Here is a 21636-nt window from a genome sequence, read left to right as displayed (position 1 = left end):
TAAATGTAGAACCTTGCTTTTTTCACCATTGAATTTCATTTTGTTAGTTAGTGCCCAGTGTTCAAGTCTGTCCAGATCCTTCTGTATCTGAAGCCTGTCTTCTGGAGTGTTGGCTATTCCTGCCAGCTTGGTGTCGTCTGCAAATTTGATGAGTTCCCCATCTATCCCTTCATCCAAATCGTTGATGAAGATGTTGAAGAGTACTGGGCCCAGAACAGAGCCCTGGGGCACCCCACTACACACTTCCCTCCATATAGATGCAGTTCCATTGAGGACCACTCGCTGAGTACGGCCGGTCAGCCAGCTACGGATCCATCTGGTGGTGGTTCTGTCTACCCCACATTTTTCTATCTTGTCAAGTAGTAGGTTGTGATCTACTTTATCAAATGCCTTACTGAAGTCCAAGTAAATTATGTCCACAGCATTCCTCTGATCCACTAATTTTGTCACTTGGTCAAAGAATGCAATAAGATTTGTCTGGCATGATCTATTTTTGACAAACCCATGTTGGCTTTTAGTAATGACTTTGTTTGCCTCTAGGTGTTCGTTGATTCGTTGTTTGATTATCTTTTCCAGGATCTTCCCAGGTATTGAGGTCAGGCTGATAGGTCTGTAATTTCCTGGATCCATTTTTTTTCCTTTTTTGAGGATGGGAACTACATCAGCTCTTTTCCAGTCCTCTGGTAGTTCCCCTGTGTTCCAGGATCTTTGAAAAATATAGTTCAGTGGCTCCGATATCACATCTGCCAGTTCCTTGAGAACTCTGGGGTGTAATCCGTCTGGTCCTGGCGATTTGAACTCATCTAGGCTGGACAGGTGCTCACTAACCATTTTCTTGCCTATCTTAACTTGTGTTTCTGTTTTGTTTTTTATGGCACTATTTTTGATAGGTTGGTCTGTTTTTTCCCTTTGTGTAAAGACAGATGCAAAAAATGAGTTAAATAGTTCTGCTTTCTCCCTGTTGCTTGTCACCTTCTTGCCACTTCCACCCACTAATGGACCAATCATTTCCTTCACTTTTTTCTTGTTTTTTACATGTTGAAAGAAGCTTTTTTTGTTATTTTTGACTTTGGTCGCAAGCCTCAGTTCATTTTGAGCCTTGGCTTTCTTCACTTCATCTTTGCAGGCTCGGGCTATTTGCTGATATTCTGACTTAGTTATGTTCCCCTCTTTCCACTTTCTATACTTGTCCTTTTTATCTTTCAACTAATCTAGTGGTTTCATATAGATGTTGGAAAGGAAGGGAGAGACCACTGGATCCTGTCTACACTTCAAGGGAGGAGTCTCAGGAGCAACCCACACACCCTTCAGCATCAATTGAAACTAGCTATAAAAGAAAGAAGAGAATCACTATAATGCAGTGCCCCCAATTCCTAATCTATGGATCTGTCCATAAAAATATTTTGTTCAACATATTGAAAGCCACTTAAAGACAAAGGAATCCAAGGATGGAAGCACCGGTTCTATTCTGGCTTCATTTTAAGTCATCAACACGTACAAGCAAAGCTGTGTTAAATAATTTTGACCATACTGTTGACCATACTATGGTATATCAAATGACAAAAACATTCCTAAGAAGTGGCATCAGTTCTTTTCCCACACAACCTTTGAGGCTCCTAACTGCCAAAAGCTAAGGCCATCATCCTCCCAGTCTTCACTATGAACTTTTTGCTCAAAGAACAAAGTGATTAAAAAATATATCCAGAAGGATAAAAATATAAATAGATTAAAACTATAAATATGAGAGAGTGAAAATGCTGAACAAATTGACCCAATATATAAAATAAGCTTGGATGTTCCGAGGTTAGATGGAAATAGAAAGCAATATTTATAGTTGCTGCAAAGATCATGGGAAGGACACAAATATCAGTGTAATTTCACTGTAGGACAACCTGTAGCAACACATTAGGAATATATATGAGTTTTGGGAAGTTAGGTTCATAACTTCACAAAACAACATTAAAGAAGCTAAAGGATGTTCTTGAATAAAAGGTGATTCATTGATAGGCCTGGATAAAGCTGAAACTATGCCTTCACCACGAAACTGAAAACACATCTTCCTGTCCAGTTTGGGGAGAAAAACTGTAAGTATATAAGTTGGGGAAGAAACTGTCAGGGGACTCAGCAGGGATGCTATAGTCAAGATGCTACCACAATCCCACAATTAAAGCCTCATGGTCTTTTTGCATGCACTATGTACACAATGCTCATAAAAAGGGGCAGAGCTTTAGTTGTGCCATGGCAATTGCTATCTTGACCTTTTGACATACATACATATCTTCTCAGGCTCTCTGAAAACCTGCACCTATTCTATTTAGAGTAGAAATGATACCAGACTAGTCAGTCCAAATGCCCAGACATGAGAAGTCTCTCACATTATGTTAATTGTTTTTCCATCTTTTATTGCTTATGGAGCTGAAACGTAATATACAGGTAACTATTTTGTTTTGGGATGCTATTGAAAGGAATTTATGAAATGCATTCAGATTTTTTTCTGCGCTGTTCATCTGAGTCTATCTTACTAGTCCCATCTTAGCTGAACACAATACAGTCATGGCAACTGAACACAAAGAGGCGTTTCATACATTGATGTGTACATCCTAGAGGCAGCTCAGGAAATGATTTGCATCAATGCACACATCAATCCCCTTTTTCGTCCTCCTTGCCCTGTTCTGGTTTAAAAATTGTTTTAAAATTTATTAATGGTAACTGTTATTTTTCCACTTGCTTTTCCCATTGACTGGCCACTGTAAAAGGGCTTACTTTTAGTAATCTCAACCTTTATTGTATTTCAGTAAAATTGGCATAGCTAGTTGGAAGCTTGGCTACTCCTAGGAAGTATATTTCCATAATTGTGAAGGGTTCTGGAACAAAGGGAAATTGTTTAGTCTAACTGTTGCTTTCTTGCTTTTTGTAATCAGCTTTTGCGCCAGAGAAATTTCATGCAAGTTTGGGAAACATGTACATGGATGTGATATACTGAAGGAGGGAATAAGGGAGTGTACAGCAATGATTGATTTCTTTCTTATGATGTAATGGCTCTGTTGTCTGATTTTCATTGGCTAACAAAGTTTATAAAACAATGCTACCAATTTTCTAATGTGTTGCACTTCTGGACGTAACTCTGCCAGCGTTCCAGATTGTTGGCCACCCAGCTTCTTAATTTGATCAAATAAACTGCTGCTTGATCAAGAACTCTCCGCTTGGGTTATCTGATTAGATTTATATGGTATCTCAAGTTTAAGTAAGGGACTGGGACCTTACATTTCCTTTCAGTGTGAATGCTAAATTAGTTGGAGAATATTGTTGACTTTTGGCTTCTTTTGTGCATATAAGCTACATCATTGGCAAGCAGCTAGAAACTTAGATTTACTAAATTTGCATTTATAGCATTCATTCTTGAGTTATTTATAAAAATAATAAAAGTGGATAATAAATAAGTATTGTCCATGCTAGAACCTTGGAAATAAGCATATGTAGGTTTGTCCCATGAGGATGTGACAATACACCATGGCAATTTGTATTTGGAGATATTTTTGGGGAACATTTGACATCATTTGAGCACCTGGGTCTGAAAGAAAGGCCTGACATGTATGCTGTAATAATATCATTGCACAAATGAATGCCAGTCATATAATTTGTATCATTTGTGTCATGACATTGTAATGCAGCTTATATCAGCAGCAGCGGTGGGATTCAAATATGTGAACAACCAATTCTCTGTGTGGATGCCGCTTCCAGAAGTCCATTCTGGGTCTGGGCAACAAAAAATTAGCTACCAGGTCTACCGAACTGGTGCAAACTGGCTGAATCCCACCACTGAATCAGATCTTAAAACATTTACACCTGAGGACTATCTTTTTGGGGTTAATGCTTTTCTTAGCTTTTTTGTGGTTTTCAGAACCACAGGCAACTTGGTGCTATGCATAAGGATTTTCAAGTAAATTCACTATGTCCTATGTTCTGCCAAATACTGTATGTTGCACTTATATGATTCTTGATCAAATATGTAAAAATCCAGTCAGCTACATAGCTTAACTTATCTAGGTATTACAGTTACCATTTTGGGATATCATTCATATTTTTACTGTTCTCTCTCTTTCATAACTGTTCCTTGAAATGAAACAGTTTCTCAAACTTGACCCCAAAAAGTCTATTGATAAATTTGAAGCATTTAAATGAAGCCTTTGAATTGTTTCCGCCCTTGGTGTGTTTTTTTGGACTTGTATCTCTATGGGTAATCATGTTCTTTCTTACCTTGTTCACTCTTTGAATCACTCCTTTTAAAATATATCTGTCCAATATGAAAGTAATCACTCCACCTTTCGTATATGAAATTTTTCAGAAAGTGATATGCAGCAGCTGTTTCTAGGTTATTACTCTTCTGGTTTATATTGTTGAACAAATAAGTACAAATAAGACTTCAAAATACTTTAAAACAGGGGTCTTCAAACTGGCTGAGGAATTCTGGGAATTGAAGTCCACAAGTCATAAAAGGGCCAAGTTTGAAGACCCCTGCTTTAAAAATACTTTATTTTACATTAGTAGCAGTTTTTGATAACTAGACAAGAAAAATCTTTATCTATTGTTAACTTTCTCTGGAGATATAGGTGTTTCTAGTCTACTTTTAATGCTACCAGTCAAACAGATGTTTTTTTTTTCTTTGACATATTTATTTCATTTTTAAACAAAAAGGGTGAAAAGGAGCTTAGAAATATGGGAGGATTACAAATTGAAAACATTCTTGCCCTGACCCTTGTAAAATCCATGTTTACTAGAAGATGGTTCTAAGTAAACCTTCATCTGAAGCACACTACTCTTTAGCAATGTTTTATGTAGGATGTAAGGAGACAAAACTTGACCATATGATGAATAACCTGAGGTTACTGAAGGAAAATAAATTTGACATACTTTTGCAAGTAAAATGATAATTGTTAACTGGAAAAGAATAAGAGTTTCCTATTTTAAATATGCTTTCCTAAAAGGAATCATTATCTAAAATCAATACAAATTAATTCATAAGTATGCCTAGAAGGGGAATTTAATAGAAAATAGATTACCTCTTATTTTCTTTTTCAAAAATCTTACATGGGAGAAAATTAGCCCACTTGATAATTCAATTGGCTTTGCCTGACCTCAGTTATTTTCCCCATTGCATTTTAGTTTGGCAGAGCATGAGGATAAAAATGTTACCTTATATATTTATACAGCAACATACATTTAATTTGGTTGGATTGTAGTGACAATTTGTACACTCAGCTGGGAGTACAGTACATGACCCACACTGTTCAAGTTGTAACTTGTTTATTTTCAAGCCTCAAAGGATAAACTTAAATAAGTCTTCAGGGTAAAATCTACAACCTACAGATTCCATCAGTATTTAATTTTCCTGACTTTTTTTGTTGGAAGGAATCCAACAAAAATGTTTGTTTGTTTTTTAATCTTTTCAATCTAATCAACAGCACTGGGAGTTCTGCTACTCTTCCATCCAATTACTAACTAGGGTCAAGCCTGCTTAGCTTTTCACCCACAGTCAAAGTGGGTTAGGTGCTGCCCCCTGCTGCTTCCAAGGAAGTTATAAATTAAAGCACAGTATTGCAAAGTCGTTAAAGGGAATACTGTATAAAAATATTTATTTTATGCAGAGATCTTGGTGGTAACACTAATATACTCCACCACCGCAGCAGAAGAACCATCTCTAACCGCGGAGATGCCAGAGAAGGCAGGCGAAGGCCAATGTATACTGTACAGACAGACTAAAAACAAGTAAGGAAGCCTGTCCGTTGCCATGGCAATTCAAGGCCCGAAAATTCAAAATTTGGCAAGCGCTTAAAATTATAGTGGTAGATCTGGGCGGCAAGAATCAGGCTTGGGGGCACAAAGCGATCGCAGAACGCTCGCTGCTACCATCTGGCGGCCACCTGGATGTTTCCGGCCCAAGTCGAGTCCGCTTTGGCCGCACTTGCGGCGGTTTCGCTGACGTCAGAGGAGGGCGCGCGGACGAACGGTGACGAAGACGGAAGCGGCTCAAGGGCTGGCGTGAAGGCGACCGCCGCTTCTCCACCTCAGCCGAAATCGGCGCTGCGATGGAGGTAACCGGCCAGGGGAAAGGAGGGCGTGGGGCGCCGCCTGGGATGCTGAGCCTGCCCCGTTTCGCTCGCCTGCAAGCGATGAGGCATGGCTTTTCCGGTTCGCTTTCCCTCCGGCTGTAAAAGGGCCTCCGTCCCCGCCGTTAGTGGGTGGCTCCGTTTTTCTACGTGAGGGGCGACAAAATCCCGCTGGATGGTGCTAGGAATGGCTCGATATTGTGCTCTGACCCGGGGCGTCCCCAGCTCTGTCCGCTTTTCACAAGTTCTCTGGAAACACCGCAAAATGGATTTTACCTGAGAGGCTAAAGTTCTTTTTAAGCAGCCCGGAATAGGTCCTGCTCACCACCGCCCGTGTGTGTGAGTGTGTGTGTGTGTCTCACTGTGGATGGCACAGAGTCGCCTTTGATCTCGTTAGCTCTGGCTTTAGCAACAACCTGGGTAGTCCACCAAGTAACGCTTTTCTAGTTCAGACTGAGAGCAAGTAGGGCGCAGTGCTTAAGAAGAAACATTTTAGCTCCAGCCATAACTTTATTGAAGTTATTATATATTGGGTTTTCTCATTTCCTTCACCTATACAGTAAAAAAAAGGCAAGTTACTAAAACATGGGCACAGTCTGTTGCTTGATTATGGCTTCATGTGTTACGTCACAGGTCGGCAACCTGCGGCTCCGGAGCCGCATGCGGCTCTTTGAGCCTTCCCCTGTGGCTCCCAGCCTCCTCTGCCTTTGCAGAGAGAGGCAATTGCACTTCCCTGCTTCTCTTTCTTTCTCTCTCTCTCTCTCTCTCTCTCTGTGTGTGTGTGTGTGTGTAAAAGAGAGTGCACTCACAGTGTTCTCCAAGGAGCTGAAAAGCTTTCTGGGCGGAGCTCCTCCCTTTGCTGCGTCTCTGAAGGAAGCAGGAAGCAGGAAGGGCAGGAGAGAGCTCGCTAGCCCAGCTAGGTTGACTCAGGAATTCTGGGAGTTGAAGTCCATGAGTCATAAAAGAGACAGGTTGCCTACCCTGGAGGTTGTTGGACAACAGCTTGAAGCTTGCCAGGTGAGCAGCAGATAGGAGGGGGGGGAGAAAGAGAGGGAGAGAGAGAGAGAGAGTGGGGGAAGAGGAGTGGCAGATCAAGGGCAGATAGAGAGGGAGGGAGAGAGAGAGACCCTTTTGACATCTAAAATGAAGATAACACTGCATATATCCTTTTTTTACCTTTGTGTGTATGTAATTTTATTCTCTTAAAGCATTCTCTTGGTGATCATTGTTTTAATTGTATGGATATTCCCAAGAGTCATATTTTTACTTTTATTTTTAATGTGTATATGTGTGTGTGTGTCTGTGTGTGTGTGTGTATATATACACATATACACATACACACACACACACACACATACACATAGACACACCTATAATAAAGGTTAAAAAGGATATATGCAGTGTTATCTTCATTTTAGATATCAAAAGGGTTTTGCGGCTCCCAGTGTTTTGTTTTTGGTGGGAAACGGGTCCAAGTGGCTCTTTGAGTGTTTTGGGTTGCCTACCCCTGTGTTAGGTGAATTCGTTATGGTTTGTTCAATAAACTGGTTTAGTGTAACATATAAGCCCACTCTGATTTATTTATTTGTTTTTACAAATAATGAACTCCAGGTAGTATAATCAAACAGCACCTTGCAATTATCCTTCACTTTTCTTCTTCAAGTAATAGATTTGTGGAAAGGAAAGCCAGTAGTAGAGAACATGCATTCAAGTAAATACGATAATATCTGGACTCTTCCCCCATTGCCCCACTAAATGAAGCAGTTTCATGGCTTATTAAAAGGCTAATTGGGACACACACACACACACACACACACACACACACCACAAAGTTTGAGACGTTATAATGTGCTCTGAATACTGAATATAATTTCCTCTGTACTTCTGGCAGTTGGTTGACTGTCTTTGCAATAAGTTTTTGCTCTAAGCTTTTGGTGTATTGCATTGAAACAAGACCAATTTTTAAAAATATGTTCTCAGATTTGAATCTGATACTTCATTGTAAACTGCTGCTTATTTTAAAAATGAAAGAAATGCAATTCCAATACTGTATACAGAGTCAGTTATTCTTTAAACATTTTGATGGTATTGAAGTAATAGGAAATGTATATGCCTCTAGTAAATAGATATTTCCACATTTTGAAGGTCAGAATAAAATATATTGCTTTATAAAAGTGTAACTCAAAAGAGTGGAGGTTCAGTTTGATACTGTCTTAGAACTCTTGCTGAGATTCACTTTTGCACATTGAGATTACAAGTCTGCATTGTAGGTGCAGTAAAAAATATGCAATGTGGCAATATTTTGTTTGACATTAAATACTGTTTCCTATACACACAACCTATTTGATTAATTTGAGATGTTTTGGATTACAAAGGGTTGTTCATCATTTGACAAAAATACATCAATTCTAAATGTCATAGGAAGAAAGTTGAGCTAAACTTTCCTTGCCATACTTACAAGCAATAAATTCCAGAAATATATTGGTTTATTAGTAAGCATTTTTGTCCTGAACTACAGGTTTTCTACCAGAAGATGGTGCTGTTTTTATTCTGTAGGAGTCTTTAAGATTTGCTTTTATTTTTTCAGCATTTTAATATTAATATAAGTCATTAAGAGCTTTTACAAATGAGATGCCATGATGTTCAAATAACACCCAGTTGTGTGGGCACTATAGCATGCCATGGTGTATCAGGACAAGAAGGATTTTAGTATACCCCTTTACAATTTGACCTCTTTCCTGTCTCCTCACTTGTCATAGTTGCAAAAAGTTTAAAATCCCCTTGCCCAATTTTTATTTATTAACTTGCCATATCATCTAGGTGTGACAACTCTGGTTAATGTTAACTATGGCCCATTAAAATTATGGGTTATGAAACTGGCTTGTTTCATTTACTTGCAGTAATTTAAAATAATAGAAGAAAAAAGGATATTTTCTTCTCATAGCTTTCTCAGAAAAAGAAGAGTAGAGAACCATATGAGCCTAGGTATAATGTTTTGTATTGTAATGTTCTTTTGTTTCTCACAACATCCAATACAGTTTTCTTTTTATCAGATCTATAGAAGGTAATTGGTTTCCTAACTGAACTTTAGTATATAAAGTTTGTAATTTTTTCTTCCAGGATAAACTATGCACAATAGGACTATGCAGTACTTTTGATAAAATATGGAAAAGGTGCTTTGCAATAAGCTAGAGCATAAATGCAGCACATGCTTGTGTATCATTTAAAAATCTGTCTTTTTCTGAGATTACATAGCCGCTGTGGAAGCCTGCAGATAGGTCTAATATTCTCCCTTGAAAAGAATTTTGTGCCTTCAACTCAGTCTTAACTCCTGATGACCTCATGGAGCCCCTACAGTTTTATTGACAACATTTTTGCCACTGCCACCGTTCTAGGGCTGAGAGAGAATGACTAGATCAAAGTAATCCATTTGGCTTTCTGCCTAAGGTGGAAGTGGAATTCTAGCCTCCTGGCTTTTAGCCTGAAACCCCAACCACTATATCAGTCTAGCCCTAAATGCCACTTCCCTTTTGTCATTGATGCAGAAATCTTTCAACAGCAAGAAAAAGACATACCTAATTTAATAAGTAACTAATAAATCCTGCATTTACCTCTTCCTAATCAAATCCAAAGCACCACATTAATTTAGCAAGTACCATTGAATATTTTGGGGTAAATATAAAGCAGAATTGCTAAGATCTCTTTCTGTAATTTAAAATGTTAATTATTCCTTTAGCTGGTTTAATAATGGAATTATTTAAATGCTATTTTTAATATAAAACTTTATTTCTGCTTAGCTGCAAGATAATGGACAAGAAATGGCAGCTTCTCCTCTTACAGCCTCAACAGGGAAGTCAAAGGTATATTTCTACAGACATTTCTGGCACCTTTATAATCATAGAGTTGGAAGTCACTATCAGGGTCTCAACTTCAGCAGCTTTAAAATATATGGATTTCAACCTGTTGGCAAGAGAGGTTTGATAGTTAAAGTCAATTCAAAGTTGCTAAGAATGTGGAACACTATCTAGATTGCTACCACCAGCTCACTTTGAATAGGATTCAATGGAGCATTGCTAATAGGTGACTATCCAGCCTCTGCTTAAAAACCTCTAATGAAGGAGAACTCATCATTTCACAACAAAGCCTATTTCACTGGCTAATAGCTTACCGCACTGGAAATTTGTCCTGATATCTAAGCAGAACCTGCTTCCTTGTAGTTTTAACTAGTTGGACCTGAACGCTGGGGCAATTGATAATAAATTTGCTCTCTTTTCTATATAAGAAGTCTTCAGATTTTTTTAAAGACTGCTATCATCTATTAGTTGTTTCTTCTGTAAGCTAAACATACCCAGATTCTTTGAACATTATTATATGGCTTTATTTTATTATATTAGCAAACCCCCACTATCTTGTTATTAATCCTCTGAATCTCCTCTGATTTGTCAAGGTGTTTTTTTAATAGTGGTGCCCAGAATGAGATACAATACTCAAAGAGGTCTAATTTAATAAAATGGTTCATTTTCAAATGTAAATACTAACTTTGTTTTAAATGTAAATACAGAGTCACTGCCATTAAGTTTATTTTGTTTATTTAGCAAGTAACGATGGATATAGTTTTTACCAGAAACATCCTGCAACTATATCCTGAAAAGTAATTGAAATTTTTATTTTTTTTATTGATCTTTCATGCAATAATCTGATTAAAATAAAATATAGTTTTTACAATATTCAGATATTCTTTTTAAACTTCCTTCTGTGTAATTGGTTAAGATGCAAATGGACTTAAATAAAACTGTCTTCAGACATTTATAATTCTTTGATCTGCTAAACCAATTACACAGAATTTTATTACCGAAATTTTTAGTACCCAATACTACAATATTGTCTATTGTAGTTTAGTAAAGACTTGGAAACTGAAGATTTTATGTTACTGGACCTGTAGAGCAGTATTTATGAAGCTCTTCAAGCTATCTTACTTTATTTAATTGGCCAAAGTAATATTTTAAGACACACAGTGGAGGAATATGCAGGTCTATTGTAATTTTCAAGACTTTTAAGTATTATTGGTTTTGAAAGGTTGATCTCATTTTGCAGATCTATTGGAACTAAATGTGTTTTACGGCGATATTAAACAAAAAAGATTACATTATACATTACAACATTTTCTTATGAGTCCTGAAGTGAACAACATCTGCAGTAACATATTGGTTGAAAACAGAACCAAATCTCATGTGCTGTATGATTATGAATATGATTAAATGAAATTTGAACATGCATCCATTTTAATTTGCATTTGTGGATTTTACAGCTGGACACATTAACAAGAGAAGATCTCATCAAATTTGCAAAGAAGCAAATGATGCTTTTACAGAAAGTGAAAGGCAGATGTGCAGGTACCTTTACTGAAACTCATTTAAATTTATTTAAAAGCCATATAGCAGAATATTCTGGAGAAATTTAGCCAATCCTTCCTCCCCCCCCCCATAATTTGCATTAGCATCCATGATGTGAATCATCCTGGAAGAACTATAAGTGTCAAGCTAACTTATACATGTTCCTGTTAATAATGCTGAATTCTACAGATTATATTTTGGTATTGTGAAAAAACAAGATACAAATATAACAAGATACTGATTCATATTCAAATAATAATTGTCCCTAGAACTAGAAAAGGAAATTGAGAAACTAAAAACAACATCTGTGTCTGGAGGAACTGACGATATTATTCAGGTATGAATTCATAATAATGCATAACATTTGGTGCAATAATGTTTAATTCCCCAAAAATTCATTGTTTGGTCCAGTAGGAATGGTAATTGCTTGAGTTATATAGCTCACATTGCTCTTTATGTCTTTTACATCATTTGCCCAGAGATAAGACTGCCGTTGATTGTGAATAAATTTTAAATTGAATTTCTCTGAATATGGGTAGCTTTTTAGCTTCTTCTGTGCTCTTAGAATTGAATATTGTTTATGATAGCCTCATGTCTGGTGTAAAAATGTATTATTTTTTTTTTAAAAAAGCAAGGTTGAGATAGTGAAAAGAATTGTTAGCTTTCATTACTCAGCTCACCACACAGTGAAGGAAAAAAGTATTTTATCCCCTGCTGAGTTTGTACACTTGCCCTCTGACAAAGAAATGATCAGTCTATAATTTTAATGGTAGGTTTATTTTAACAGCGAGAAACAGAATAACAAAAAAAAAATCCAGAAAAATGCAGGTGAAATACTATAATATAATAGAAACCTCGACTCATACTCATCTTCCTCTTGCTCTTCATTGTAGCTACAAGGAGCTGTTTTCCATTTTCCTTTAACCTCAGTTCAGTTTTGCATTCTAACTCTAAAATGAAAAAAAGTTTACAAAAACATAGTTTAAGTAACCATGGTTTGCTTGGCTCATATGAACTTCAGTTTAAGGCTCGTGTAGGATTAAAATTGCCCTAATTGAAAAACACAAGTGAAACCTCCTAATATGGCTAACCATAAAAATATTTATAAGTACTTTCTTGATTTTGCTTCTTCTCTCCTAAGTTAATGTGATAGAGTAGATATTGATAAATAAAGCTTACTCAGAATTTTGGGATTAATGATGAATATCTTCTATAACCAAAATTGACTGTAGGATGTGTGTTGATAAGTTGTGTTTTTGCTAGTTTTTTCACTTCAATGGTAATGACAGAATTGTTTTCCTTCCCTGGTAATGATATCATTTTTGAAGAATGTCTATATATGAATTTCACTGAAATACCATTGCTATAATTAATATGAAAACAAATATTTGTGAATAACTTTCATGTAAGAGAACAGTCAAATCATGATGCTAAATAACTCCCTTCCCATCCCCTCAAATTTCTGGGTGTTATGTCAAATAAGCAATAACTCAGGCAGATGAGAATAGTTCTGGTATTGTCTCTGGCAAAGAAAAAAGAGAATTTAGAGAGTGCTATATATATACATTAATAAATAAAATTAAGTACAGTATCTCTGCTTTTGGAAGATAATTATAACTTTTTTGTCTCTTCTCAAAAACTAGGCTCTTACAGAGAAACTGAATGTGGTTCTTTTGGAGAAAGCAGAAGCCCAGCAGCAGTGTGTAGTGCTGAAAAAAGACAATGTGAAAAAGCAGCAAGAAGCAGAGGTACTCTGTAAGAAGAGTTAATTGGAAATTGTTGACATTAAATATAGTTTATTAAATAGATTTGGATCCCAGAAAATCCTTTCATTTAAGCTTTTTGGCTCCCATTTCTCTCTTGCAAACAGGCATGTGCAGATGCTAGGTATGAACCCCACAAGAGCGTGATGTTTAATAAAAGCATTGTATAGGACAATGTTTCTCAACCTTGGCAGCTTAGGATGTGTTGACTTCAACTTCCAGAATTTCCCAGAAAATGTACATTTTCTCTTATCAGAAAAATCACTGCTCTAAGCTGAGATGAAAGTAAACATCAAAAATAATAACTCTGCAGATTGCACATGTATATTTCTTGTAAAACATACTAATCCTTTGATTGTTACTTCTATAAAATAGATCTGATGATTTTATGATGCTTCATCACATATTTGATTTACTTTTTTTAATTAGGATGCTCTTGCTCAGGAAGAAATATGGCAGAAGAAAGTTGCCCAATTGAATACCTCTCACCAGAAAGAAATTGAAAGCCTTAAAAATGAAGGATTAATAGCACAATCCAAATATGATGAAAGTATAATCACATTGCAAAAGGAGCTGCATACAGAACTGAAAAAACAAGAACAGCTCACAGAACAGCTTAACTTTCATACTAATGAGCATGAAGAAATCAGAAGACTACAGGAAGAGCTCCAGCAGACAAAGATCATTTACGAAGAGCAGATCTTGAATCTAAAGAAACAGATAGAATTGTCCAATGAATCGAAAAAAGAGGAAATTACCAAACTAAAAAATAATATTGAAAGTAATTCTCAACATTATCAAAACACTATTGACAAACTGAAGGCTTCTCACCAAGATGAGTTATCAGAGCTACTACAGCAACTTGAAGCCTCTGCTAAATTGTGTGAGGAAGAACAAATTAAAATAGATAAGCTAAAGCTGGATTTGGTAGAGCAATACAAGGTAAAAGAGAAAGAGATGCAGGTTGAATTGCATGCTTGTAAGGAGAAATATGAACAGGAATTGGAATGCATAAGGCAGACCTTGACTAAAGATGAAGAAAATCAAAATGAGACTAGAAATGCTGAAACAGAAATAGTAGAAAAGACTGGGCATGTAGAGAAAGCTTTCAAAGAACTGGAATCTCAGCATAGTATATTAAGAGATGAATTAACTTATATGAACAATGTTAAAATGAAACTGGAAATGGAAGTTCAACATATAAAAGATGAGTATTTTCATGAAAAGGAAGATTTGGAATTCAAAATTAATGAACTGCAACTTGCCAAAGAAGATCATTGTTGTGTAATAGAAAAACTGAAATCAGAGCTCCAGTCGGCAAAAGAACTATACAAAAAAAACATAAAAGAGAATAGCCTCAAAATGGAGGATTTAGTAGAAACACATAAAAAAGAAATATGTGAACTGAATCAAGCTATAACATCGAGTGCAGAGAAAAAAACCCAATCACTTACTCTTAAAATACAGGACCTCGAAGAACAATGTCAGAGGCATATAGAGGAGAAAGAAGAAGCCATTACTAGTTATGAGAACTTGCGAGAAACACTGGAAACTTTGCAGACTGAATTGGGGGAATCAGCTGGGAAGATAAGCCGAGAATTTGAATGTATGAAGCAACAGCAGGCTTCTGATGTTGATGAATTACAGAAAAAGCTCCGAGCTGCTTTCAATGAAAGGGATGTCCTCCGAGAAGAGATCAGTTCTCTCCATCAACAGGTAGAACAGTTCTCCTCCCAAAAAGAGGAGGTAGAAGAGCTCAGGCATAAAATAGGGACTCTTCAAGAAGAGAATGAGAAACTGGTTTGTTGTCTCCATCAAAAGGAGTCTGACCTAAAACAAATGAAAGAGAAAGGAAATGAACTTTCCTCGCAGAATAGTAGCTTCCTTGACAAAATGAAAGGCTCAGCTGAGAAAATAGAAAAGCTGCAAGAAAAATGCAAAACACAACAAGAGACGGTAGGGGAACTTCAGCAACAAGTTGAAGCTCTTAGCACATGCAACCATCAATTAAAGCAACAGGCTGAAGAGTTGGGGGAGAGATTGAAAGGTGTTTCTGTGGAAAAAGAAACAAACCAGGAGAAGCTGATCAAATCCGAACAACAAATGGAAGACTTTGAACAAGATAGAATAGGGCTGTTATCTGAAATAGAGGCTCTTAAATCTGAGAATAACAAATTGAAGGAAGAACAAGACCAAGCAAGGCTGGAGCTAGACCGCTTGTCATCTGAAAAAGGAGACTGGAATCTATCCAAAGATAAAGCAGCCAGCTTAGAAGTGAAACTACAAATGGCCTGTGAAGAAAAAAACCATTTGATTAAAGTACTTGAGGAAACAAAGGCCTTTAAATCTCTTGTTGTTAGTCAGCTGCAGAGTCTCCATGAAAAGATGGGCTCCAAATACCCAGATGAAAACAAAGAAGAAGGTATTGTTGACACATTGCAGGCTGCAAATGAATTTTTGGCAAAAATGAAGCAAGAGGAAGAAAGTCTGATCTCTCAGAAAGATGAAAATGTTAATCTGCGGCAAGAATTGCAGAGAGTCCAGGAAGAAAATGCTGCTCGGTGCACAGAGTTCAGGTCTCTATTGGATGATTATGAAAAAGAAAAATGTCTCTTAAAAGAGGAATTGGAAGGAACATTCTCAGAAAAAGAAGTACTTCAACTGGATATTCAAGAATTGAAACACATGAGTGAGAAAATCAGGAAGGAGAACCAAGATCTTCTAGCTCACATTGAAAATATTTCTGAACAACATGCAAACCAAGAAAACAAAATGAAAGAGCAGGAAGAAAAATCAGAAAAAGAACAGAAAAATCTAACCTTAATTTTGGAGCAAAAGGAGACTGAACTGAGAAATGTGCAAGCTGAACTTTCTTTGCTAAAGGTTAGGCTTTTATTATTGAAATCTTTAGACTTATTCTCCAAGACTTAAATCGGAAAGCTTTGGGGAAGTATATGCAAGCAAATTTCTCTGCTGCTCATATATATACGAGAATAAGTGCAAAGATGTACCTTTGCTAAATTTTCAGTGGTTTCTTTTGATCTTAGTGAGCATTAAGATTGTCTCTGTGTTTGTGTGTATGTGTGTAAAGTTCGATTTTCATGACTACCAGTTAATATGTTTAAAGGTTTCTTTGTCACTGGCTGATCCAAAATACAGGTAGTACTTATTTAGTTATCACAGTTGGGCCTGACAATGTGGCCATTAAGCAAAATGGACACTAAATGAAACTGCAGCTATGCTCATGATCTTGCTTCAGCTTTCCTTTGCTTTACAGACCAACAGAGTTGGTTGCAAAGTTACTTTTTTAATACTTGTAATTGTGAAATGTCACTAATCAAGGCATATGTAAACATATGAAAAAACCTTATGTTTTTGTAATTTAATAATGCCCAAATGCTAATATCTGCATTTATGTAGAAGTCTTTTATGCTATATACAGGTAGTCCTTGACTTACAACCACTATTGAGCCCAAAATTTCTGTTGCTAAATGAGACATTTGTTAAGTGAGTTTTACCCCATTTTATGACCTTTCTTGCTACAGTTGTTAAGTGAATCACTGCAGTGGTTAAGTTAGTAACAAGGTTGTTAAGTGAATCTAGTTTCCCCACTATGCATGACCTTGGCATAGTGCAACCATCATATATATGAGTCAGTTGCCAAGACTCTGAATTTTGATCATGTGTCCATAAGGATGTTGCAATGGTCATAAGTGTGGTCACAGATCACTTTTTTCAGTGTGGTTGTAACTTCAAACAATCACTAAAAAAACTGCTATAAGTTGAAGACTACCTGTAAATCATTCTGTTGTTTTTATTGAATAGAAAAAAAATTGTCCAGTCTGACTATTTTATGTTAAGATTATGATGGGATGTTCTGCTCTAGGACTTGTTTCCTTTCCCTCACCAAGCAACGATAGTTATCTGCTGAACTGCCATCTTATTTATTTTTGTTCACAATGCAGGAGTCTGTGGAGAAGTCTTCTGCTGATCATGATCAGAAATTATCAGAAACAGAGAAAATAGGTAATTCATGTACATTTTGTTTGGGAGGGTTTTTGACTGCTAATACTGCTATGAAGAGTTTGTACAGAAATCATTAAATGTTTTTCTAGAGTTTGTTATATGGAGTAATGCCCTGCTAGTCTCTGCTAAGCAAGAAACTTTGCATCTGCCTTAAATTATAGGCTTCCAATTACAGTTTTAGTATAATGCTCTTGAGAGCAAATATGGTTAATTGACAAAACTCATGCAAATGATAATTTAAATAACAGGCTTTCAGTCAGATATTGAGCATTATAGCTTCCCCTTTAAAAAGAATTTTGTACTTTAGGGTTTAAGAGAGATTGAGATGAAGTAGCAAACAATCACTTAATTTATTTTAATTTGATATGTCTGAAAAAGGGAATATGAAAACCTTTACCACATTGGATATGTATTATTTATTCATTGTTGAATTTGGTGCTGCTAAATAAATGTCAAACATTAGGCCATGTCTAACTGAAGTCCATTGAAATGGTTACTAAATACAGCATACAATTTAAGTGTTGATATAAATAATGAAATGAATCTTTTTTAAATATAGTTATTGACTATAGAAGATTTTTGCCTTTACATTTTAAAATATTAATTTGGTTTGCTTTAGTGAATTTGGAAAAACAGCTGAAAGAAAAGGAAGAAAAAATAAATAAAATTAAAGCTGTTGCTGTGAAATTGAGGAAAGAACTGGATTCTAGCAGGAAAGAGGTAAGTTGTCAAAGGAAACCTATGGACTTTCATTCAGTTGAAGTATTGGTAATGTAATTACATTGCACTGTAAATTATATTTACATTCAAATACATTGATAATATAATTACCAATACGTTAAAGTAATGGTAATGATTTTAATTGTAATATATGTTTCTGAATTGTCAGTCGCCCAAAGTCGTTCGTTGAGATGGGGGACTATAGAAATCAATAAAATAAATAAATGTCATTCTGGCACCATATAATGTTTCTAAGGCCTGCTTTTACCTTATTTCTTTGTTTTTAAAGGGTAAATGTTGAGCTTATCTGAACATCTGGCTTTAGTTACTTTGATAACTAAAAGCTATTTTGTTTCTTAATTTACATACATTTATGGGTGTGGATGTGGCAAGTTTTCAGTTGATTTTGCAGTGAGCACACAGCAACAGTAGTCTGCATATTCAGTAGAATTCGTTGGAGATATATTTTATTAGTTCTTTATTCTGTTTGAACTGGCTTCCTGAATACATCTTAAGGACAGTTTTAGAATTTTTCTTTTTAAACTTCTAAAATAATTACTTGCTCTGTATTTATTTCAAAGATTTTTTTTATCAAAATCAAATCTTTATTATGGTCAAAGATCAGCATAAGGTAGGTGGAGCATAAGTCAATTAAAAGGCATTCAAAATACATTGATGCTGTTTCAAGCCCAGTAGATGTTCTTGAAAGTATCACTGCATTCAATATGAGTCAGTCACCAGGACTAGCGTTTTGTCTTCTGAGCGTTCAGACTTGTACTAGACTTCAGGGAACCTCTCTCTAGCACATTCATTCTGCAGCATTATTCTGGGACACATATATTCACCTTCCTTCATATCATTTCATTGTCTACATGAAATAAAAGATATGCCTTTCAGTCATTTTTGGAGAGTGAAAGTTTGTTTTAAGAAATTAATTAAGAACGGCCAATATACAGCCTTGTTTAATGCCTTTTTCAGTTCCAATGGCACTGGTGAGATGGCTATAGGTTTTTTTTTTCTCCTATTCCCATGTGCAGAGGTTAAAAGCTACAAAGAATACTTTGTCTTAAGTGTATTAGTGATGTAACACACTTAGATATCAAGGTTAATCACAGGAACTACTTCTTAATCTTACAAACTTTGTTATGGATTTTCCACTTAAAGATACTCATATTGAAAGAGCTAGATGCATTACTTTGGAGGTGTGTTAGCAATTGTGAGGTTTTGCAATGGACTGATCATAATTTTAAAACTTTGAGTGAGAGTCAGAATTTAATGGGCCAAATATATTTATTAAATAGATATTCTTGTATCGCGGGTTCTCTATAAGCTATGAAAATGCTCCTGTAGAATTAGAGAGTCTTTGAAAGACTGCGCAAATGCTGTAGGATATTTTTTAAAAAGTGGATCATTGAAAAATACATCCTTCCATTCAGTGAAGACCATCTTTGCCACCATGATTAACATTTTCTTCTGCCTTTAGGTACAGTCACTTAGAGAAGAACTGGAATTAATAAAATCAGAAAAAGAGCGACTCTCTTCTTCAATGGCAGACATCATTCAGGGAGCTGAGAGCTATAAGGTAAAGCGTCTTTACGTTTACCTGGTGCATTTCAGGAACAGGTAGCTGTTTTGGTCTGGTATATGCATGTAGAATTTTGAGAACATGTTAAAAGCATTCTCGCCAAAAAGCTGTCCTGGTGTGATACAATCACATACCAGACATCCATTCATCAGGAAAAAAAAAAAAACAGATGTCCTTCCAATGCTGTCTCTTCCCATTTTTTTTTGAACCCAGAAGTCATTGAATAGCAGTCACTCCTTCTTCCATTTTGAAACAATGCCAAAGAGGAAGACATGCAATCAGAGGCATTTTTAGAAATAAATATGCTGAAGCTGGTGCTTTTCTATGAAGCATGCTAGTGTTTCAGCAATGTAGTTTTCACACAAGATTACAGAAAATAAAATGTAGACTTACTTCCATTGGGGTAAAAAGTCAATTTGTCTAACATGGTGATGGGGTATAGAAAACGTTGCATGCTTCCTTGTACATGTGTAATGTACTATGGACATATCAACAATATTTTAAATTACATGTGCTTTTCAAGAATCTTTTATTAGAATATGACAAGCAAGCAGAACAACTGGATTTTCAAAAGACTCGAGCTCGTAATTTTGAATGTCAGATTGATGACCTGACCAAACAGTTGGAGAATTCAGTTCAGCAGGTATTTTTTTTTAGTAACGCATATATTGTAAATACATTTGATATTAGCATTTGCAAAGCAGGGAATAAAAGTAAGTGCAAAAATGAGGAAAATGGAGACCGCTGTTTAAGGCTCAAATATAAGAAAAATCTTTGGCAATACACTTCTGATTTTTTAATCCAGCTCTTTGTTGCCACTAGTGAGTAGCCAAATGTCTATGGAAAGTTTATTGAAGTGCTGTTCTTGACTATTCTCATTTTTCTTTTTTAATGAGAATTTTTTGTTTTGCCAACAATTTATTTAATATTTTTATCCTTCCCAGGCAAAACAACAGGGAAAGAGAGAGAGAGAGAATGAGAATCAAAAGGAGGAAGGCCTTTACACACTTTTTGCTCTGATGTATGCAATGTTGACCTTAAGCTTTCTCAGCTCTTGAGGGAACATTAGTAGGAAACTTAGCTCTTGCTTTAGGCAGTGCAAATATTTAAATGATAGTTTGTTAGAAGTTCCCATATACAGAATGTAATAATGGTTTGCCATCATACCTGTAATTGTATTATTTCTTTATTTTAGAAAGAACAGTGGCTTTCTGCAAATGAAGACCTCTTGACTCGTGTTGAGACTCTTCAGACTAATGCCAAGCTGTTAGAAACGCAACTGCTAGAAATCCAGAAAGCCAAAGCAAAAGTTGATAAGGAACTTGAAGCTGAAAAGCTTCTAAAAGAACAAAAAATAAAGGTAAATAGCACAATTATAAAATAAAATAAAAAACAATTATTTTGATTATTTGAATTTAGAGCCCAAACTATTTTTGCAGGACCATGCTCACTCTGTCAGAGAAGCAGAAGAATTTCAGACATTACTACAGAAAGAAAAGAAGCATCTTCAGAAAGTTTTGGAAGAGCTAGAATTAGCAAAAAAGGTAGATGAGTACTTTCCTTATTTACTTGTTGTACTTCTAGTTAAATATTTGTCATCTTTTAATATTGTTTGGTTCTGGTAGTTTCAGAATCCTAACTTTTATTTGAATAATACTCAGTATGTTGATTTAGGATAGGAGAGAAATAGCTAATGACTTCTAGACAAGGAACAAAATTAAAACTGCAATTATGTATTGAATGTTTTAATATACAGGATGCTCAGAAAAGTACATTGATGGATATGGAAATAGCTGATTATGAGCGTTTTGTAAAAGAACTTAATCAAAACATTACGGACAAAAGTAGCAGAATTGAAGATCTTGAGCAAGAAATTAAAATACAAAACCAGAAGAAAGAAATTCTACAGGAAGAAATCAGTAAGCAGCTTTTTAGAATTAAGCTTACTTTCTGCCTATAGAAGGATATATGTCAATTCAAGAGGGTTTTGAATTCTGATTCAAAATAATGTGCTATAAAACTGGCATATTTTAATACACTTC

General features: G+C 35.8%; 1 protein-coding gene across 1 annotated transcript in view; it reads left to right on the top strand.

Annotated features, from left to right (window-relative positions):
- Nucleotides 1-5950: 5950 nt before the first annotated feature.
- The window catches only part of GCC2 (GRIP and coiled-coil domain containing 2), a 31206-nt gene continuing 15520 nt past the window's right edge, over nucleotides 5951-21636 (top strand). The window contains exons 1-13 of the mRNA XM_039331789.1: nucleotides 5951-6092; nucleotides 9905-9967; nucleotides 11416-11500; nucleotides 11770-11837; nucleotides 13144-13248; nucleotides 13693-16146; nucleotides 17229-17289; nucleotides 17909-18009; nucleotides 19493-19591; nucleotides 20118-20237; nucleotides 20790-20954; nucleotides 21034-21138; nucleotides 21351-21513. Of these exons, the coding sequence (XP_039187723.1) occupies nucleotides 6087-6092; nucleotides 9905-9967; nucleotides 11416-11500; nucleotides 11770-11837; nucleotides 13144-13248; nucleotides 13693-16146; nucleotides 17229-17289; nucleotides 17909-18009; nucleotides 19493-19591; nucleotides 20118-20237; nucleotides 20790-20954; nucleotides 21034-21138; nucleotides 21351-21513 (3595 nt within the window). The 5' untranslated portion in view covers nucleotides 5951-6086. The remainder of the gene's footprint in view (nucleotides 6093-9904; nucleotides 9968-11415; nucleotides 11501-11769; nucleotides 11838-13143; nucleotides 13249-13692; nucleotides 16147-17228; nucleotides 17290-17908; nucleotides 18010-19492; nucleotides 19592-20117; nucleotides 20238-20789; nucleotides 20955-21033; nucleotides 21139-21350; nucleotides 21514-21636) is intronic.

Source organism: Crotalus tigris, unplaced genomic scaffold (assembly GCF_016545835.1).
Source record: "Crotalus tigris isolate CLP2741 ecotype Arizona unplaced genomic scaffold, ASM1654583v1 scf7180000024438.1716836, whole genome shotgun sequence".
Classification (NCBI taxonomy): Eukaryota; Metazoa; Chordata; class Lepidosauria; order Squamata; family Viperidae; genus Crotalus; species Crotalus tigris.
The sequence above is the reverse complement of the archived record's forward strand: the minus strand, read 5'-3'. Positions and strand labels throughout refer to the sequence as shown.